Source organism: Dermacentor andersoni, chromosome 1 (assembly GCF_023375885.2).
Source record: "Dermacentor andersoni chromosome 1, qqDerAnde1_hic_scaffold, whole genome shotgun sequence".
NCBI lineage: Eukaryota > Metazoa > Arthropoda > Arachnida > Ixodida > Ixodidae > Dermacentor > Dermacentor andersoni.
In genome coordinates, this window is record NC_092814.1 from 375,657,724 (window position 1) to 375,678,475 (window position 20,752).

Sequence of the window (20,752 nt, forward strand, 5' to 3'; positions counted from 1 at the left end):
GTACAGCGGGAAGAAGGGGCGATTAGGGCGTCTCCGCCGGCGATCTGACTGGATGTTACGGCTACAACGTCTTCGTGACCACGACGCAGGGCGTAGTGTGCAGCGATGGCCAAGTTCACGCGTGAAAGTGAAGAGTCCGTAACAGGTGCAAGCACTGTATCCGTGATATGGACAACTTCCTCTCTACATGAAATGACGGCTGAAGCAGAATGTAGGAAGTCCCAACCTAGTATAAGTTCATGGATACACGTTGGAAGGATGATAAACTCAATGTGGTGGCGTATGCCGTCGATGAGAACAGGAGCAGTACACTGTCCGTCCGGGTGAATGAATGCATTATTAGCACCACGCAAAACAGGTCCAAGATAAGGCGTTTTTACTTTCCGGAGCCGGGAACACAGATCACTACGAAGAACAGAAACGGCGGCACCGGTATCGATGAGAGATGACGCGGGAAGACGTTCGACAGTTACAGAAAGCATGTTGGCCGGGCGAGCAGGAGGAATTTTTGAAGACCGATAAGAAGCAGTTCCCCTCCAAAAATTGCAACAGTTAGTATTCCGAGTGCTGGTCGATAAGGTGGGAAGTAGGGCGATGTGGTGATGTAGAGCGCCGGTAAGGCGAAGGAGAGCGACGTCTGGCCGAACGGGAACAATGAGGCAGATTCGGAGCAGCTGGAAGAGACGGAGAACGCTGCTGAGGGAGCGAGTACGATGCGGGAAGTAGGCGTCTGGTCGGCGAGTACGGTCTCTCTCGTGCTCAGCATAGCCTCGTCTTTTATCCTGCGGGTGACGGCGGCAGAAGCGAGATATATGGCCGCGTATACCACAGTAAAAACAGCCACTGAGGCTAGGATGGCGCAGCAAGTGCTTGGTTCCCATCGAAGCCAAATGGTCATAGGAAACGTCAGTAGGCATTGAGGTCACGGTAGGGGTTGGTAGCGAAGCAACATTCACGTAGGTAGGTGTAGGGCGCGCTACCGGAGCAAGATGCGTCGTGGGTGTAGTCATCGCTGTCAACTCTTGCTTTACGACCTCGCGCAAGTCGAAGGTGGGAGTTGGGGTGCAGGCAGCAGGTGGACACCTTAGGTCTTGTATTTGAAGCTCTTCGAGGATGATGGAGCGGATAAGAGCACGTAGATCTGGAGAATGGGGAACCTAAAAATCGGTGATGTCATGTTGAAGACGAATAGACTTCAGCTCGTCTAGGCGTTGACACATGCAAGTGATATCTTGAACAGAAGTAGCATTTTGCACGATTAAGGCGTTGGACGCGACAGACCCAATGCCTTTTAATAAGTGGCGAACGCGCTCGGCTTCCGTCATGCCAGGGTTCGCACGGCGGCACCGAGCCAAGACATCCTCTATGTATGAGGTGTAAGACTCTTGTGCAAGTTGGAGGCGCGTTCCCAGCTTCTGTTTGGCGACTTCTGCACGGCCAGACGAGGAAGCCAAGATTTGCCGCAGCTTGGAGATAAACGTGGACCAATCCGCGATGTCGGATTCGTGGTTGAAATACCACGTCTTTGCAACACCGGTCAAGTAGAATGCGACGTGCCTCAATTTCTGGGTGTCGTTCCACTTATTGCATGAACTCACGCGATCGTAGTGGTCGATCCAATCGTCGATGTCATCACTGCGGAGTCCCGCAAAGGCAGAGGGATCGCGCTTAGGGCTCGTCATAGTCCAAGAGGGCGCCGCAGGCTGGGACGCCTGTATGGTAGGGTTAAAGGCGCCGGAAGGGCCGGGGTTGGAAGTGTCCATCGTTGTAGGGGTAGCCGGGCGCAGGCGGCGACCAGTACGTAGCGACAGGGAGGACGGGAACGCGAGAGGACGTCGGGATCTTGACTTACCTCCACCACTTTATAATATCGAGACCGACCAGTTCAGTTGTCCAGCACTGTTTATTCCAAAAAAGGCAACGCCCCAGCTGATGCGCGAAGTAGAACAGAGAAGATTATGATGGCTATGTACGAATGAAAACGTCGAAGTGTGTTAATAGTGCTTACAATATATATATGCATATATATGCAGATTTATTGAGGTTCGTAACGACAGCCGGTTCTAGGATTCACCGAGCACAGTCCCCTAGCTCGAGCCTCTGCCGCGCGCTTGATGCTGCCGATGCTGCTGACTCTGCGCACATGACAAGAGCGGACGAAGTTTCGAACGAAATTGTACATTCCCCGTCAGTAATAGCGGCGTCGAAGTCTTTCGTAGGCCTTGAAGACTTCCACGTGGCCACACTGAGGGCCGACGTGGAACGAGAAGCAGAGCTCTGATTGCAAGATTCTCGGAATGACGAGCAATCAGGCGTGTCCTTATGGGGCATAGTTGCGTCGATACAGTAGCTGGTCTGCAATCGCGAAATGATTAACTTGGCGCTGAAGCGTTCGTGACGCTGGAACTTTCGACGTATCCGAGAGAAGGTCGCACAGAGATGCAGTCCAGGGATCATTACGCTGTGCAGCAGCGATAGTGTCAAAGTCCAGAAAGGTCAATGTGCACTCGCAGGAGGAGTCGTGACTGGCTTGCGGGGGAAGCGGTGATCGGGATAGCGCGTCAGCGTCGGAGTGCTTTCGCCCGGAACGGTAAGCCATGCGGATGTCATATTCTTGAATTCGTAATGCCCAGCAGGCAAGACGGCCCGATGGGTCTTTTAGCGTCGGCAGACAACATAGTGCGTGGTGGTCGACCACTACGTCAAAAATCAGCCGTATAAATATGGGAGAAACTTGCCAAGCGCCCACACAATGGCCAAACACTCCCTTTCTGTTACGCTGTAATTGGTCACCGGCTTGGTTAACGTGCAATTCGCGTTTGCGACGACATATTCAGTGTGGCCAGGTCGACGCTGTGGCAACACAGCGCCAAGGCCTACACCGCTTGTAATCGGTATGGATGCGAGGTTGTGAAGGCGGCGTCACACTCTGGAGACCATGATGAGAGCTCTCTAGCGCCACCAAGGAGCTGCGTGAGAGGCGATGTAATTGACACAAAGTTTCGAACGAATCGCCGGAAGTAAGAGCAGATGTCGATGAAACTGCGTAACCCTTTCATAGAGGTAGGTTTTGAGAACGCAGTAACAACACGTAGCTTCTCGGGATCCGGGCGTATGCCCCCTTTTGACACGACATGGCCTAAAATTGTGAGCTGACGAACAGCATATCGACACTACTTCAGGTTAAGTTGCAACCCGGCATTGGTGAAGCCAGTGAGTACGTGCTGGAGGTGGAGCAGGTGCGTTGCGAAATCAGGGGCGAATGCCACAATATTGCCATGATAGCAAAGCCAGATTTGCCATTTGCGGCCACGCATAACAGTATCCATCATTCTTTCCAACGTAGCTGGTGCGTTGGAAAGTGCGAAAGGCATGACGGTGAATTCATACGAGCCGTCAGGTGTGACAAAGGCAGTTTTCGGGAGATTGAATTCTGCCAGTAGCCTGACCGCAAATCCAGCGAAGAGAACTCGGCTCCCTGCAAACAGTGCAAAGCATCAACGATGTGTGGTAATGGGTAGACGTCCTTCAGCGTGATCTTGTTCAACCGTCGAAAATCAACACAGAAGCGTATGCGACCGTCTTTGTTTGTGACGAGTACTACGGTAGACGCCCATGGGCTCTATGAAAGTTGAATGATGCCTCGACGGATCATGTTATCGACCTGGTCTGCAATGACGCGTCGTTCCGTAGCGGACAGGCGATATGGTCTTTGTCGCAGCGGTGAGTGAGAGCCAGTGTGCATGTGATGCTCGACTGTCGATGCACGGACAAGAGCTGTGTGCGCAACGTCGAAAGAACGGCGGAAGTGCTGAAGGATTGCGAGGCGTCGAGATCGCTGCGAATGTGTCAGATCTTCGGCGATGAATGGCCTGAACACACCAGTCCATGTTGAGTCGGCGAAAGAGGGCACGCAGTTCATGAACGGCAGAAGAAGGCACTTCGTTGAAGACGAAGACAAGTCGTGTTGAATTGACCGACTCGACGTAACCAAGGCATTCGCGGTGGAGCAGTGATAGTGGCGATGAAAGATTATTGGAAATGGGCATTGAGCTGACACCGGCGGCAAGGTCAAGAGCTGCAAAGAGCAAAGGAAGTGCTTTCCGGGTAACAAAGTGATGAGAGGGCATAAAGAAGACGTTCCCGTCGAACATCGTACTACACAAGACTGGTGCGCATGCTGAACAGCACGGGGGAATGCAGGCGTCTTCTTTCACGACAATTTTAGCGGCATGATGAGCATCGACTGAGGCAAGGTCACCAAGGTGGGAAAGTTCAATTTCAGCCCGAGTGCAATTGATGAGAGCATTGTGGCGTCAGGGAAAATCCCATCCTAGAATAACAGCGTGGGAGCACGATGAAAGAACTATGAACTCAATCGTGTATAAAACGTCGTCTATGGTCACACTGGCTGTACAAGCAGAGGTAGGGCGAATGGGTTGAGCACTCGCCGTTCGAAGCGACGAACGAGACAGAGGCGTCGTCACGTTACGAAGAGAGCGGCGAAACCTGGCATCCATACCTGAAATAGCGGCACAGGTATCGACGAGGGAGACTGTAGCAACATCTTCGTTGAACACACCAATTGGAAGGTGAACGAAGAGGACCTCGGCATGTCGACACTTGCGCAGTTCTTGCCTCGGGAACTACGTCGTCTAGTTTCCCTCTTGGTTAGAGACGGGTCGTCGACGCATAGGGGAAAGCGATCGGCGACGTGGGGAAGGTGACCGGAGGCGTTCGAAGCGAGGACGGCGATCAGTCTGGGAGCGAACAGGTGATGGGTCGAAGGGTGCGTAAGGCGCATTTGGATCAGGCGGCACATGGGGCCCTCGTCGATCGTCATCGAACACCTGCGATTGGTGGCGGCAGAACCTTGCGACATGACAGGGATACCTACATGCAAACCATATAGGGCGATTGTCTGGCGTATGCCACGGGTTAGCGACGGCAGTGGTGGTCCAGGAGAGGGTAGGGGGAGGGCGGTGCACAGGCTGCTGGAACCGACGTACGGGCACACTGCGAGGAGCCATTGCAGCAAGCGTAGCCTAAGTGACCGGTGTAGCCACGGAATCCTGCTGGTCAACAGCGGGCAGCCCTTCCGCGACCTCTTCATGAATCACGTTACGGAGATGAGAGGGCAAAGTGCTGGCAGACTCCTGAGCGACGGACACCAGAGATAGCGTTCGTGCGACTTCTTCGCGGACGAAATCCTTCATTTGGGTTATCAGGGAGGCTTCTTCTGAGCCGGTGGTCAGGCTGCAGAGTGACGCCGCATTTGGAGTGGGATGTCCCCTTGTCAGAGCCCGCTGCTTACGTAATTCATCATAGCTCTGGCACAAGCTGATGACGTCGCCAACAGTGCGCGGGTCCTTGGCCAGAAGCATCTGAAACGCGTCATCATCGATTGCCTTCCTGATGCGCTTGATCTTTTGCGCTTCCGTCATAGCAGCGTTCACGCGCCTGCACAAATAGAGGACGTCTTCTATATCGCTGGTGAATATCTCACCCGTGTCCTGTGCGCGCGTACCCAAACGCTGCTCGGCTCGGAATTTCCTGATGGCGGGTCGGTCAAATGCTTCTGCAATCGACGTCTTGAACGCCAACCACGTTCGGATATCCCTCTAATGATTTCTGAACCAGAGACTGGCCACGCCCGCGAGGTAGAATGATACGTAAGTCGGCTTGTCCGAGTCGCTCCACTTGTTCTGAACGCTCACCCGTTAGTAGGATGACAACCACTCTTCAACGTCGTTGGCGTCGGTTCCGCTGAAGATAGGAGGCTCCCGCTGGCGAACGGTGCCAGCGCAAGGGACCGGTGGCGATGAAAGAGTCTGCTGGTCGGCGTCCGGCATGGCAGAGGGTAGCGTCCGAGAACGGAATTCTAGGATGGTGGAGTGTGACGTTATCTCGCACGGCTCCACCACTTATAATGGAGATTTATTTGGTTCGTAACGACAGCCGGTTCTAGGATGCACCGAGCACAACCCCTAGCTCGACCCTCTGCCGCGCGCTGGATGCTGCCGATGCTGCTGACTCTGCGCGCGCGTTCGTTGTTCTCCTTAATATATATATATATATATATATATATATATATATATATATATATGTGTGTGTGCCTTATATAACGCTTGTACGCTGACCATGTATGGGCAGCTCTGTTATGTGGAACAAAAAAATGGCTTCCTGTAGGAAACTTGAGCGAAGTGCAATGACTCACAGGCATCTCTAAAGCACACCAATCTGCTTATGGAATGTTGAGTTTATATTCCAAAAGTTTTTTGATTTGCGTGTTTACTTTCTTTGACTTAGCCATTCGCTATGTGCAACTGGCGGGGTGCCCGTTCGTAGCTATTCCTTATGAATGGGCATGCGTCCCATGGGGCAGAAGAAGCACAGAATCCCTAAACGTTGCTCGACACGTGTCGTGCTTTTCTGTACCATAGACCTGCTATCACCTGTCTTCTCTCGAGAAGCGCCATTCATCGCCTTCGTCTTTGTGGCACCGCACACATCGGATACTATGTCACTGGCTACTCAGAGCTGCCGGGGAGAATCCATTGCCCTGCGTCCAACAAACATTTTTGCGTGGCAGTATAACGTTGTGGAGCTCTTTTGGCAGCTATACGGCATCGCTTTCCCCACTCATCCTCGCGAGGGGCCCACTTTAGTGGAATTTTAACGCCTACTTAACGCGACAGCGTTAAAGGCCCCGTGTCGCAGAAAATCTGGTGTCGGCGTCGGCGGCGTTGTCCGTCAGAAAATATAATCTTGAACCAAAAAAACGCAGGCCCTCCACGTGGCACACAGCCAACTAATTGAATTTGTCGAACTGAGTCAGAAAATTCCTAAAGTGCGACTTAAATACAACCAACAGACATGATAGCGTCTGATTGCAATTTGACTAAAGAAGAATATAAATTTCATATCCGAGACAACAGAATTTTGTTACGCGAAACCTCATCCGCTTTTTCTTAGCGTATGGGGGTATGAGCCATTGACGAGTCACTGTTTGTAGCCTCTGCCTTAAGAGGATATGAGCCATTGCTCTGCCCAGCATTGCTGCCGTGATCAGACTACGATTCTTTTCTCTCTGTCCCCGTGTCGCCGAATATCCGGTGTCGGCGTCGGTGGCGCTGTCCGTCAGAAAAGATTATGCCGAACTAAGACAACGCAGGCCCTCGACGTGGAACGGAGCCGTTGCTGAACTAACTGAATTTCTGTAACTAAAATGCGCCAGAAAATTCGTAAAGTGCGAGTTACATACAACCTACATACAGCGTCGGATCGTAATTTGAGTTAAGGACAATATATATTTAATATCCGAGAAAACACAATTTTGTTACGCGGAAACTTAAACGCAAACCCCTCTTTGCTTGCGTACGGGGGTAGGAGCCATTGAGAAGGCACTGTTTATAGCGTCTTCCTAAATGGTGTATGAGCCGTTGCTCTGCCCAGCACTGCCGCGGGGATCAGCCTACCAGTGTTTTCTATCGGTCATCGACTGAAAAATTATTGGCGCTAGGGTTGCACGATACCCTCAGCCAACTGACAGAAGCCCTTTACGTCTCGCAACAACAGAGACTTGCGCGGACTCACACGGGCCGGCAGTGCCTACAAACCTTGGGGTCCCAACTATAACAACACGAACCCAAGAAACCTGCTCGATACATCGTCACGTCCAGGACAGGTATCACGTTGCCCCGATACCACGCAACATGCACCCTAACCTACACTCAGGCAGGAGGAGAGCAAGGGCCCTGTACATGGAAAAAGCATTCAGGTTCAATTCCACGGCCCGTTTTACAGACGCCGCCATGTATGGGACTAACAAGGGCGCAGTGGCAGTGGTATGCGACCACCGAGGCCACGTTACCTCCGCTGCATCGACCCGCCCCTGCACGATTACGGAAGCCGAAGAGCTGGCGATCACGTTAGTAATCCGCGAAGGCCAACACGCAAACAAACAACTGATGATCCTCACGGATTCCCATCAGGCCTGCTGTAACGTCCTACAGGGAAGAATCGGAAGACCTGCTGCCTAAGTCCTAGCCCAAATACTCGAGGAGGACCCTGAGGACTTCAGCTCCCAAACCATAATGTGGGTACCGGGCCACACTGGCATCACGGGCAACCTACAGGCCGGCAGAGTAGCTCGAGGATTCGTACATAACCGAGCACTCATCCCGCCGGCTGCAGAACACCCGGACCCTGTCAATCTCGAGTATTCAGCCATCGTGAAGTACCACAGAGAGAGTCGCTTGCGATATCTACCACCCCATCGAAATCTAAAGACAGAGGATACCGCTGCCTAGCGTCCCTATTGGAAAAGCCAGCGTCTTCCAGTGGGAAACCAGCGCGTTTTTGACACTGGACTGGGACACCAGTGAGAACACTGGATAAGAGCTGGGTCACACTGGAAAAGACGCTGGTTTCACTACCATGACACTGGGGAGCACTCATTTGTGATGTACATGCGCTGGTTCTCGCTGCGGTTCACTGGTTCGCCCTGGAAACTGCGCTGGTTGTGTTTCATCACCATCATCATCATCATCATCCTGGTTACGCCCACTGCAGGGCAAAGGCCTCTCCCATACTTCTCCAACAACCCCGGTCATGCACTAATTAGGCCATGTCGTCCCTGCAAACTTCTTAATCTCATCCACCCACCTAACTTTCTGCCGCCCCCTGCTGCGCTTCCCTTCCCTTGGAATCTAGTCCGTAACCCTTAATGACCATCAGTTATCTTCCCTCCACATTACTTGTCCTGCCCATGCCCATTTCTTTTTCTTGATTTCAACTAAGATGTCATTAACTCGCGTTTGTTCCCTCACCCAATCTGCTCTTTTCTTATCCCTTAACGTTACACCCATCATTCTTCTTTCCATAGCTCGTTGCGTCGTCCTCAATTTGAGTAGAACACTTTTCGTAAGCCTCCAGGTTTCTGCCCCGTAGGTGAGTACTGGTAAGGCACAGCTATTATACACTTTTCTCTTGAGGGATAATGGCAACCTGCTGTTCATGATCTGAGAATGCCTGCCAAACGCACCCCAGCCCATTCTTATTCTTCTGATTATTTGCGTCTCATGATCCGGATCCGCCGTCACTACCTGACCTAAGTAGATGTATTCCCTACCGTTTCCAGTGCCTCGCTACCTATTGTAAATTGCTGTTCTCTTTCGAGACTGTTAAACATTACTTTAGTTTTCTGCAGATTAATTTTTAGACCCACTCTTCTGCTTTGCCTCTCCAGGTCAGTGAGCATGCATTGCAATTGGTCCCCTGAGTTACTAAGCAAGACAATATCAACAGTGAATCGCAAGTTACTAAGGTATTCTCCATTAACTTTTATCCCCAATTCTTCCCAATCCAGGTCTCTGAATACCTCCTGTAAACACGTTGTGAATAGCATTGGAGAGATCGTACCTCCCTGCCTGACGCCTTTCTTTATTGGAATTTTGTTGCTTTCTTTATGGAGGACTACGGTGGCTATGGAGCCGCTATAGATATCTTACAGTATTTTACATACGGCTCGGCTACACCCTGATTCCGTAATGCATCCATGACTGCTGAAGTTTCGATAGAATGAAACGCTTTCTCGTAATCAATGAAAGCTATATATAAGGGTTGGTAATATTCCGCACATTTCTCTATCACCTGATTGATAGTGTTTGAATACGGTCTATTGTTCAGTAGCCTTTACGGAATCCAGCCTGGTCCTTTGCTTGACAGAAGTCTACGGTGTTCCTGATTCTATTTGCGATTACCTTAGTAAATAGTTTGTAGGCAACTTACTGTAAACTGATCGGTCCATAATTTTTCAAGTCTTCGGCGTCCCCTTTCTTATGGATTAGGATTATGTTAGCGTTCTTCCAAGATTCTGGTACGCTCGAGGTAATGAGGCATTGCGTATACAGGGCGGCCAGTTTCTCTAGAACAATCTGCCCACCATCCTTCAACAAATCTGCTGTTACCTGATCCTCCCCAGCTGCCTTCCCCCTTTTCATAGCTCCCAAGGCTTTCTTTACTTCTTCCGGCGTTACCTGTGGGATTTCGAATTCCTCTAGACTATTTTCTCTTCCATTATCGTCGTGGGTGCCACTGGTACTGTATAAATCTCTATAGAACTCTTCAGCCACTTGAACTATCTCCTCCATATTAGTAATGATATTGCCGGCTTTGCCTCTTAACGCATACATCTGATTCTTGCCAATTCCTAGTTTCTTCTTCACTGCTTTTAAGCTTCCTCCGTTCCTGAGAGCATGTTCAATTCTATCCATATTATACTTCCTTATGTCAGCTATCTTGCGCTTGTTGATTAACTTCGAAAGTTCTGCCAGTTCTATTCTAGCTGTAGGATTAGAGGCTTTCATACATTGGCGTTTCTTGATAAGATCTTTCGTCTCCTGCGATAGTTTACTGGTATCCTGCCTAACGGAGTTACCACCGACTTCCATTGCACACTCCTTAATGATGCCCACAAGATTGTTGTTCATTGCTTCAACACTAAGGTCCTCTTCCTGAGTTAAAGGCGAATACCTGTTCTGTAGCTTGATCTGGAATTCCTCTATTTTCCCTCTTACCGTTAACTCATTGATCAGCTTCTTATGTACCAGTTTCTTCCGTTCCCTCCTCAGGTCTAGGCTAATTCGAGTTCTTACCATCCTATGGTCACTACAGCGCACCTTGCTGAGCACGTCCACATCTTGTATGATGCCAGGGTTAGCGCAGAGCATGAGGTCTATTTCATTTCTAGTCTCGCCGTTCGGGCTCCTCGACGTCCATTTTCGGCTATCCCGCTAGTGAAAGAAGGTATTCATTATCCGCATATTATTCTGTTCTGCAAACTCTACTAATAACTCTTCCCTGCTAATCCTAGTGCCTATGCCATATTCCCCCACTGCCTTGTCACCAGCCTGCTTCTTGCCTACCTTGGCATTAAAGTCGCCCAATAGTATAGTGTATTTTGTTCTTCTCTACCCATCGTGGATTCCACGTCTTCATCGAAGCTTTCGACTTCCTGGCCATCATGAGTGGATGTAGGGGCGTAGACCTGTACAACCTTCATCTTGTACCTGTTAAGTTTCACAACAAGACCTGCCACCCTCTCGTTAATGCTATTGAATTCCTGTATGTTACCAGCTATATTCTTATGAATCAGGAATCCGACTCCTAGTTCTCGTCTCTCCGCTAAGCCCCAGTAGCACAGGACGTGCCCGCTTTTTAGCACTGTTTATGCTTCTTTTGGCCTTCTAACTTCACTGAGCCCTATTATATCCCATTTACTGCCCTCTAATTCCTCCAATAGCCCTACTAGACTCGCCTCACTAGATAACGTTCTAGCGTTAAACGTTGCCAGGTTCATATTCCAATGGCGGCCTGTTCGAAGCCAGGGATTCTTAGCACCCTCTGCTGCGTCGCAGGCCTGACCGCCGCCGTGGTCAGTTGCTTCGCAGCTGCTAGGGACTGAGGGCCGGGGTTTGATTGTTTTGTTCATATAGGAGGTTGTGGCCAAGTACTGCACCAGGGTGGCCAATCCTGCTTTGGTGAGGGAGTGCGTTACCGGTTCTGGTCACCGGGATCAGGCCACACTCCAGGCCTGTTTATGCAATTTTATCAACACGCGGATTTCTTTTTTTTTATCCGGGGGAAAATTGCTGGCACCGGGATTCGAACCACGGACCTCTTGCACGCGAGGCGGGTGTTCTGCCTCTACGCCACCACTGGTTGTGTTTGTGCCGCGCTGGTTCCACTACCCAGGGACGAGCGCTGCTGAATATGAAATGCTTTATACAATTTCATCACTTGATACTAGTCTCTTGTCCTAAATAACGCTATATCTTGTGGGTCATAAAACCCTATTTCGTGTCGCAGCTTGGAATAAAGGTGCGTGAGCTGCCCTGTTTATTTATGGACATTTGACACTAAAGGTCACTTTCGTTTCTTTTTTTTTAGTTTTCCCTTTTGACTGGGCGGATAGCTAAATTTTTGAACGAAACCACGCGAATGCAGAGGACGCCGGGTTTTCTAGTAGTACGCACGTAACATATGACTGGGAGTTCTCGCGGTTGTCGCAGTGTTGTGGAGTGGACATGAAATGCAGAAGTCGTTCAGACGCGCGCGAATGGACCCCGAGTTCGAAGCCTATCGCTTACTGATGTTATCGCGCCGATAAAAAAGCTGAGGTGATTCGTGTGCTTCCACTTTCGCTATTGTACAAAAAAAGTTCTGAGGCTCAAATACGCACATTTTAGCTTTCGCCAGCTACCCGCGCCGAGATCGGTCCCCACTGAACCTTAGGCCTAGCGTATCCGCCGAGTCCGTCTTCACGCTATCTAGCGTCTAGGCTCAGGAATCAAGAGGACTAACAAGGATAAATCACTCTATATTTCAGCTTTCGTGTCGGTGTCTTTAAATAAACAATTTTTTCATGTCTACAGTGCGAGCACAAGAAGCGATGGCCGCCGATGTGACGCGTCCTAAACACCGGTATATGTGCTATCACCGAAGGCTTCCAGCACTAGCCTGCGCTTCTCTGACGAAGATATATGACTATACAGACGTGTTGACTGAAAGGCATCACTGAACTAAGAAAACGTTGCATATCCATCGCGTGAAGAACAAGAAAGGGCTATTGAAATCGGCAGTAACAGCCCATACAGCGTCCCGGGTCGGCGGTAAATTTAGGACTTTTATCCAAGCTAAAATACCAATAGCAAGGGAAAATCGATGTTGTGGCACTTCCGAGCATGCTACTGAATACGGACAGTAAATTTTCTTTGTAGTACAGGGGCGAGTTTTAGTTGCTGGGCGATAGCGCATCTACCATGTCTGTGCGAGACGTAGCTCTGCGAAACTGAAACTGCTTCTCGATTTTGAAATGGCAAATTATCCGTTTATGTTCGTCCGCTGGCGTAGCGTAGCGGTGAAGTTCCTGGCTTGAGTTCTGTAGGGTGGACGATCGAATCCTGATCCAAGCAGTTTTATTTTTAGGTTTTTCTTTTTTTTTTTATTGCACTAACACGCTCTTTGTTGCTTTCTGTATTCAAAAAATATATATACGGTGTCCAGGCACCGCATATTTAACGCGCTAGAGCTGTTTTTTCGCACGAGTAGCCAGCGCCTCCCAGTACGCCGCGCCTGCCCAGCGCCCCAGCATCCAGCGCGCGGCACTGGGCCCATAATCCGGCGCACTGGGTCCCGGTGGCACTGGGTTTTGCAATAGAGGTAGGCTCCAGACAGGCACTTACACGAACCTACACATATTACATCGCATACACCCCACAGCCTACAGGGACGAATGCCCGTGGTGCGGGGCCACACCAACGCTACACCACAATTACGTAGGAGGGCACACTACATAACATAGAACACCCCAACACGATCCCCTCGAGGAAGCAATGGCAGGCACTGCTGTCCAGCTCGGCCCTCGACGACCAGCTCAAGCTGATACAGAGAGCTGAGACGATAGCAAGAGCAAGCGGAGCCCTGGACTAGGAGTCCCGCCATTTAGCGATTCTTCTTATTATTCTTTTTCTTATTGTTTTAATTTTCAGGCCGTGCTCACTTCGCCTGTCTGTCTCGCGATGTCATAAAATCACGAGAACTGACAGCGTCAAAGTGGCGTGTACACGTTAAAGGCGCGTTGATATGCCGAATAAAACTGTTTTTTTTTTCTGAATAGCCGGGCAATGCCTCGTTCCAAAAGGAACAGAAGGTGACTGCTAGCGAATCGTTCTGGCACTGTAGCAAGTAGGAGCTGCAGGGGAGCACGGATTTATTTGCACATAATAATAATTTTCCTGTGACAGTATAAAGATTTCGAGCCATTTTGGTCCATAAACCGTATTGGTGTGCCAAGTATTCTTTGCTACGGATGCGTTGTAGCGGCATTTTTAACCTTCCCTTGTGCACTGCCGCGATTTTCGGCCAGCCACTGCGAGCTAAGAGGAAGAGGACCGTTCGCAGACGCCAACACCATCTTTCTCGTGCGATTAGCTCATTTCACTGGGCTTGGTCGGCCCTATCGAAACCCTCTCCACTTGAGCTTGCTCCTCGCCTCGTATCAGCCAATCAGATAAGAAAAGCTGCTCAACGTAGGTAATGCTATTCGCTTTCAAAGCAAAAATGTGTCTTCCTATAAATGATGACAGCGTTTGATTGGGCTTTTCCGACAACGCTGCGGGTTACGGTTTGATGCTTGCGTAGGTGGCTGCGTAAAGTTGACATTCAGAGATTTGAATAAAAAAAAACAGATTGGAATAGTTTTACGTTGTAGGGCCCCTGGTATGAACGATGCGCTATTAAATTGCACGATCTTCTAAGAAGCTGGTTTTTTTGCGTAAGGGTAGGCGGAAATGTAGCGGAAATGTGGCTTTTCGAAATAAAAAGAAATGGCAGCATGGAGTGAGGGCGCTAAGCAACAACGACCTCTTTTTTCAATGTCGGAACCGTGCTGTTATGGATGTTTCACATTTAAAGTAAACAATCACACCTCAAAAACTATACCGAGTCATGTTTAGAGCTTCAAGTCAGTGTTGGCAATTGTTAGGAAGATATAGAAACCTGTCGGCCTCTCTCGCGTGGGTGTTGCTCGATGAAAGTGCATTGCCGCCGGCGCCTTAGCGGTCTCCTTTCCTCGCCGGACAAGGAATAATGTGACTGATAGAGCACAAAGATAGCACGCTTGGCTTTGGTTCCAAGAAATAGCAAGGTTAATATAGACTCTTTTTTGTGGCACTGCCTGTGGGCAATTAAAGAACTGCGAGGGCGAATCAGAAAGTATTTGTCCCTATTTTTTAGCCAAATTACGGCTGTAAATTTGTAGTCAAAATATCCATTCTCGGTGGTGGATCTTTCTTGGACCGGCCCGGCCTTATCTGCCTATAGCTCCGCGGCGCGGCGCTGCTTTCAGTTGTTGAAGATGGCGGTTGTGCTTCACACGTCCATGGCGTACCAGCAACGAAGTCTGGTTCGTTTTCTGTTGAGGACAGGACGAATGCCCATCGAATTCCACAGGTAAATGCAGCCCACGTATGCGAAATAGTGTTTTGCTTTGAGATGTGCGAGGTGGTGGTGTTGTCAGTTCGCAATAGGCCGTGAAGACTTGCGTGGCAATGAGCGTTGGAGCAGGCCGCGTGCGCCGCTGACTGACGACAGGGGCATCTCAGATTCAGTGCTGCGATGGGAGAAATGTTCTGAATCGGTGTGGGAACTATGTGGAAATATGGTGCAAGATACGTGGAATACTACGCATATTTCCAGTTACCTGCGCGTACTTTATTTGGGCTAATACAAATTAGGGGCAAAGGCTTTCTGATTCGCACTGGTAGGAAAATAATGACAGTAATAGACAACAGACTACAACACAAGAACTGGCTATGCATTGCAATAATGAAAACTCATCCCTAAGAATTAGTCGTAAGAAAAATTTGGAAGTTCCTGTAGTTCTCCACAAAAAAAAGATCACATAAAAACTGTTTAAACATTCCCAGAATACTTTCACAACCCACAACTTTCTTCTGGCGCCTAAAAGAATACCCTACTAAATTTCCTTTCCTTTTCATGGAGAACTAGTTTTACGTGAGGCTTATTGAATTTGAAAAGCAAGTCTTCCTTACCTGATAATTTTCCATGCAGGATCTCCTCGCTCAATACCGCATCAACGTCACCCTGCTTGTAGAGGGCGCTTCGGTATGTTTACTTTTTCTTTAACTGCACGACAATACGAAGCTTGAACAAAGGCTTCGAATGATGTGAAAGAAAAGGAAAAGAACATTCGAATATACCTATGGTAATCATTTTGAACTAAGTACAGCGTAATGCATAGCTTAATTTCTTTAGCTTCATCAGTTTCATGGCTTGTGTGTTTCACACGCAGGAAATCATATCAGTATTGTCATCAGGAAAAACAGTGATAGCAGAGATAAAGAGTTCCTCATCTGACGTTTTCAACCTTCTGTTCACGTGACTTCGATAATTATTATCCATGTGCTGTTGAACGAAATCAACATTGCTTACTTTCGACGTAGGTAAAAAAGCTTCCCTCTCAATAAAGCGCTGCACAACTCGCGTGTTCATCACCGCAATTCAGAGAACTATGTGCATATATTAGTTCGTTCACGAGTACGTGAATATATGTTAGGCGCTTACTGAGCCTGCCCTCCCTTGCCGCATCTTTGTCGCCAGCCCCCCAGCGCTGATGAACTAACATCTATCAGAGTTTAAACAAAACATGCTTGGGAGCTAATGGGTCTCTCTTTATGAATGGCGGGTTAAAACAAGAGAATGAAATAAGGAAAACGTGACACACAGTACCGACTTTCATGATCCGACTTTACTCAGGCATCAGCTGTCTTTTTCAAACAGTGCCACATGAATGAAACGTGTCTTGTTTCGCACTTCCTTTTTTCTGTCACTTTGGTATGTTTAACTCGCCAGGTTCTATTGCTCTTATTTGCCTCGCTTTAGAATGATGACACAGGCTTCCTTCCTCCTTTAATACCGTACGGGAGGCAGGGCGGTGCAGGCCGAGGAACGTGGAACTTGGTGATCTCTCTAATCTACGTGATGAAGCGAGGATAGCGCACTGCAGTGCAGGGTTCGATCACAGACCTATGACACGGAGATTTCGGAGGAGGCAGCGACAAGATTAACGCGAATAGCGGCGCGAAGGTGCGAGACTTAAGGGGCCCCGCACGAGGTCCGGCCATCTTGAGCTGACAAGCGCAAAGCATAAATTGCGCGATAACGATGGTGTCTGCGAAGTATTACATCGCTATGAGTCACGGAAATACCTGAAATTTCAAACCGAATGCCGTTTTCCCTTCTCCTCGCGGCCGCCGCGCTCCACCCGGAGGATGACGTACACGTGCTAGTGCGCCTAGGTACACGTGTTTGCACTGTGACGTCACTCGTGGTGACACGTGACTTCGAGAATTATTCAAGACATCTGTTATTTGTGAAATATTTTGCTTCAGTAGACGAATTAAAGCTTAGATAAATAATAAAACGCACAAACCGAATCTTTGCATGTTTTTGTTTTACATCGCACCGCAGAAACAAGGATGTACTTCTGTTTCGTCTGCTTGTTCCCAGTTCTTACAGTCTTGCGCGCAGACACCAAAACTATTTGATTTTGTACCGTGTTCCAGCGCGGGATCACCCTCTGAGATCCCCTTGTGTCTGGCTCAGTATTCGTGTAGCACTGCCTTATACCGCTCGTCAGGTGTTCTCGTGCACCACGCTCAAAATCGTGCGCTGCGCGAACGAGACAATCAACAGCTCGCGCGCGACGCCGTCAAGAAAAAAGCGCCGCGCCGCAAAAAAAAAGCGAGGAGAAAAAAAATGAAGGCGGGGCCCTTGACGTACGGGTCACGCGATCCTCGAGGTCCGTTATGGGAGAACGCAGGGAAGTAATTTCGCTTGCGGAGGCTGGACGGGGCGAGTGAAGATAGTGTCTCGCTTGGCGGTGGAGCTCGCCTCCTGAAACCATGGGTTCGCGGCACTGAAACAGGGCATGCATTATTAGAAGGGCGTATAAGCAAGCCTTGGGACTTCCGGCAAATACATCAAACGAGAAATTCTTGGTGCTTAGCGTGCACAACACACTAGACGAACTTATTGAGACACAGAGAGTAGCGCAGTATGGAAGGCTTACACAGAGTTTAACGGGGAGCCACATCTTAGATGACAGTGGAATAAACCACGAAGCACAGCACCGAGTGCGGAGAGACATACCAAGGAAAATAAGGGAACATCTATCAATACCCCCAATCCCGAGAAACATGCACCCTGAGTTTCACCAAGATCGAAGAAACGCAATAGCGAGAGATCTCCACAAAAGATTCCGTAGTGCCAGGGACGTGGTCTATGTGGACGCGGTGGAGTACGCAAACAGATAGAGTATGGCGATAGTTGGTACGAGTCTAGAGGGTGACTGCAGAGTTAGTGGCCCGGTAAAAACAGGGACGGTGGAGGTGGCGGAGGAGGCTGCCTTAGCACTGGCGATAGCCTCCACGGAAGCTAACATCGTAGTAAGCGACTCCAAGGCAGCCGTCAAGAACTATGCAAAAGAAGAATCTTGCCGGAAGCGCTGAGAATTTTAAACAAATTTCGTGAAGATCACGACATTCACATTATATGGGCACCCGCACACTCCTCCCTTCCCGGGAACGAAATAGCGCACAACCTGGCTCAAGAACTGACTGGCCGAGCAGGTGACGCACAACAAATACTGGGAACGGAGAGAGACCGGATAACCAGCTTTACGAGATCTCCAAACACTATAAATTGGGAAGGGCCCATTTGCCCCAGGCACACTCCTCGCTGAGTAGACGGCAAGCGACGGCATGGCGCCTCTTACACACACATACATACCCGAACCCGGTGGCCTACCACCGCTACTACCCGGGCCTTTACACGAATAGATGTAGATTCTGTCAAGAAAGGGCGCAACTACAACATATGGTTTGGGCTTGTCCTCGGACACCCACACACAATAAAATAAACAAGGCCAGAGAGCAGTGCGAGACCGCGTTACTCAGCTGTGCACCGGAAAACCAACTCAAGGCAATCCAGCAGGCCGAAGATGCCGCCAGGGCTCAAGGGCTCGAGGCCATCATCTAAGTAGAGAGGCCTAGGTCTAAAATCCGCTGTGCACAAACCAAGTTTATTCCTCCGCCTCCACGGCTATTGCTGGGCCGATCTGAAAAAAAAAAAATTGAGGCAGAACGCTGCCAAGAGCACATGTAACAACTTCCACCGTATAACCGAAATTTGCTAAGGGGCTTGGTGAGGGGCCCTTTAAAAGGAAGCTTTACCTCGGGTGCTCCTATCTAAATACATGTAAAAGGATAATTCGTTTTTCTTGGCAACCGCTGCATCAAATCTCACGAGATTTGTTTCATTTGAAAGAAAAACTTAAAATCTAGCGACTGTTTACCTCGTATTTATGATTTATGTTGTGAATTTTTTCTTAGAAATTGGGAAAGGCGCAAATTTTCACAAAACAAAACAACTACCAAGTTTAATACTGTAACTGCGCAATAAAGAATGACATCACAATTCTGTAAATTACACCTGATAGTACATCTAAAGTGCACAAAATCGGTATGTTACGCAAGAATCTGAAAAAGATATTGTAAAATGTAAATACAACTTTTGCAGAACCCTTGTACCCTACGTAATGAACTCGCGTAAGATACAAATCCACAAGAAGAATAGGTGCGCTTTGAATGATCTAATGGATGCCGTTTACACAACCGCGATATCTTCTCTTGGTGAAGAGCTATTAATTTCTAAACTTCGTGCGTTTATTTTTTCTAACTTTCCAATTTTTTTAAATTCCTTTAACAAAGTTCACGGCCTCAATCCCAATTCCGCTTCCAGCAGTCGCTACAATTTAACTTTCTCTCTCAGATGCAGCAAATTTCATTCTAATTCGTCCAGGGGTTATCTCAGAAAAGTGCTTTTGCGTTTTACATGTATTTGAGTAGGCCGCATCGCAGTTGGGCCCGAGGTAAATCTTCCTCTTAAAAAAGAACAGTTGGATAAGAGCGCAGGTTCGAATGGCAACCTAGACTACATGGAAAACATCTTAAGATTGTAGTATTACGAAGAAAGCATCACTTCCATTTTAGTTTCGCAAGCAAGTTGCTGGACTGCTAAGCACGAGGTCCTGGGATCGCATCCCGGTCGCGGCGTCCGCATTTCAATGGAGCCGAAATGCGAAAGCACCCGTGTGCTTAGATTTAGTTGCAGGTTAGAGAACCCCAGGTGGTCCAAATTTGCGGAGTCCCTCCCCTACGGCGTGCCTCACAATCAGATCTTTGTTTTGGCACGTAAAACCCCTTATTTTACATATTTTATAAAGCAAGACATGCTTACGTAGGGTGCGTACTTATTAGTCGAGCCAATCGTCTAAAGCCTCTGGTGAGCCATACGTGACTCTGAGATGAGTACTCACTGAACTTGCATGAGTACTCACTCAAAGTTCATGAGCACTCACTCAAACTTCATGTGTTTGCGTTGGCTCACGTCATCTTGCATATCCAGGAATTAGGGACATTTCGTTCAGTTCCCTTTTTTTCGCCACCAAGGGGGGTATACTGTAAGAGTCCACCTAGTGGACTGTCCATTTCGACCACTGCTGATGGGATGCAGCTGTACGAGCGAGGAGGAGAGGAGCGGCCCTAGCCAATCAGCAGCGGCCGAAATGGACAGCCCACTAGGTGGACTTTTAGAGAATACCTCCCCAGGTGGAGTACCGACCTTAAAGAAATTGAAATTCCTGCTATAATGTATGCCACGACGCACAAGTAGAAAAAACAGAGCAAAAAGATGCCCACCGTGCGACTGTCGCTTCACCTCGGAACTTCAAAACGAGTGTGCTTATGCATCAGCGTTATCTCGAGCGCGGCCAGTTACTTGCTCGGCTGACAATGACACTCGTCGGCTTTCCGGAGAGATGTCTGGCCGAGATAACGGCTCCCGCGAAGCTCCCGTTTATATTTTTTTCTAAGCGTTTTTTTTTTTCACTTTGTACAGCACTGTGGCCACAGGATTGCGTATATTTCAGCGTTCTGTTTCATTGGTTTCCTGTAGAACAGGCGTGATGCATTAAGTGGGAGCTTAGGTCGGGCATATCTTCGATGACGGCTACTCAGATGCGTGTAAAATGTAGGAGTGTTTTTATGAGAAAACCGCTGAAACGATTTGAATTAAATTTGTCGCATATACAAGAGAAAGTTAAATT

General features: G+C 48.9%; 1 protein-coding gene across 2 annotated transcripts in view; it reads left to right on the forward strand.

The window, feature by feature from the left end:
- Window positions 1–20,752, forward strand: part of LOC126518505 (uncharacterized) — a 63,008-nt gene that overhangs the window by 12,659 nt on the left and 29,597 nt on the right. Inside the window, exon 4 of one of the 2 annotated variants that reach the window (XM_055064988.2) lies at window positions 15,637–15,690. The exons of the other annotated variant lie outside the window; for it this stretch is intronic. Coding sequence (XP_054920963.2) covers window positions 15,637–15,690 — 54 coding nt within the window. The remainder of the gene's footprint in view (window positions 1–15,636; window positions 15,691–20,752) is intronic. 2 annotated transcript variants of the gene reach the window in all.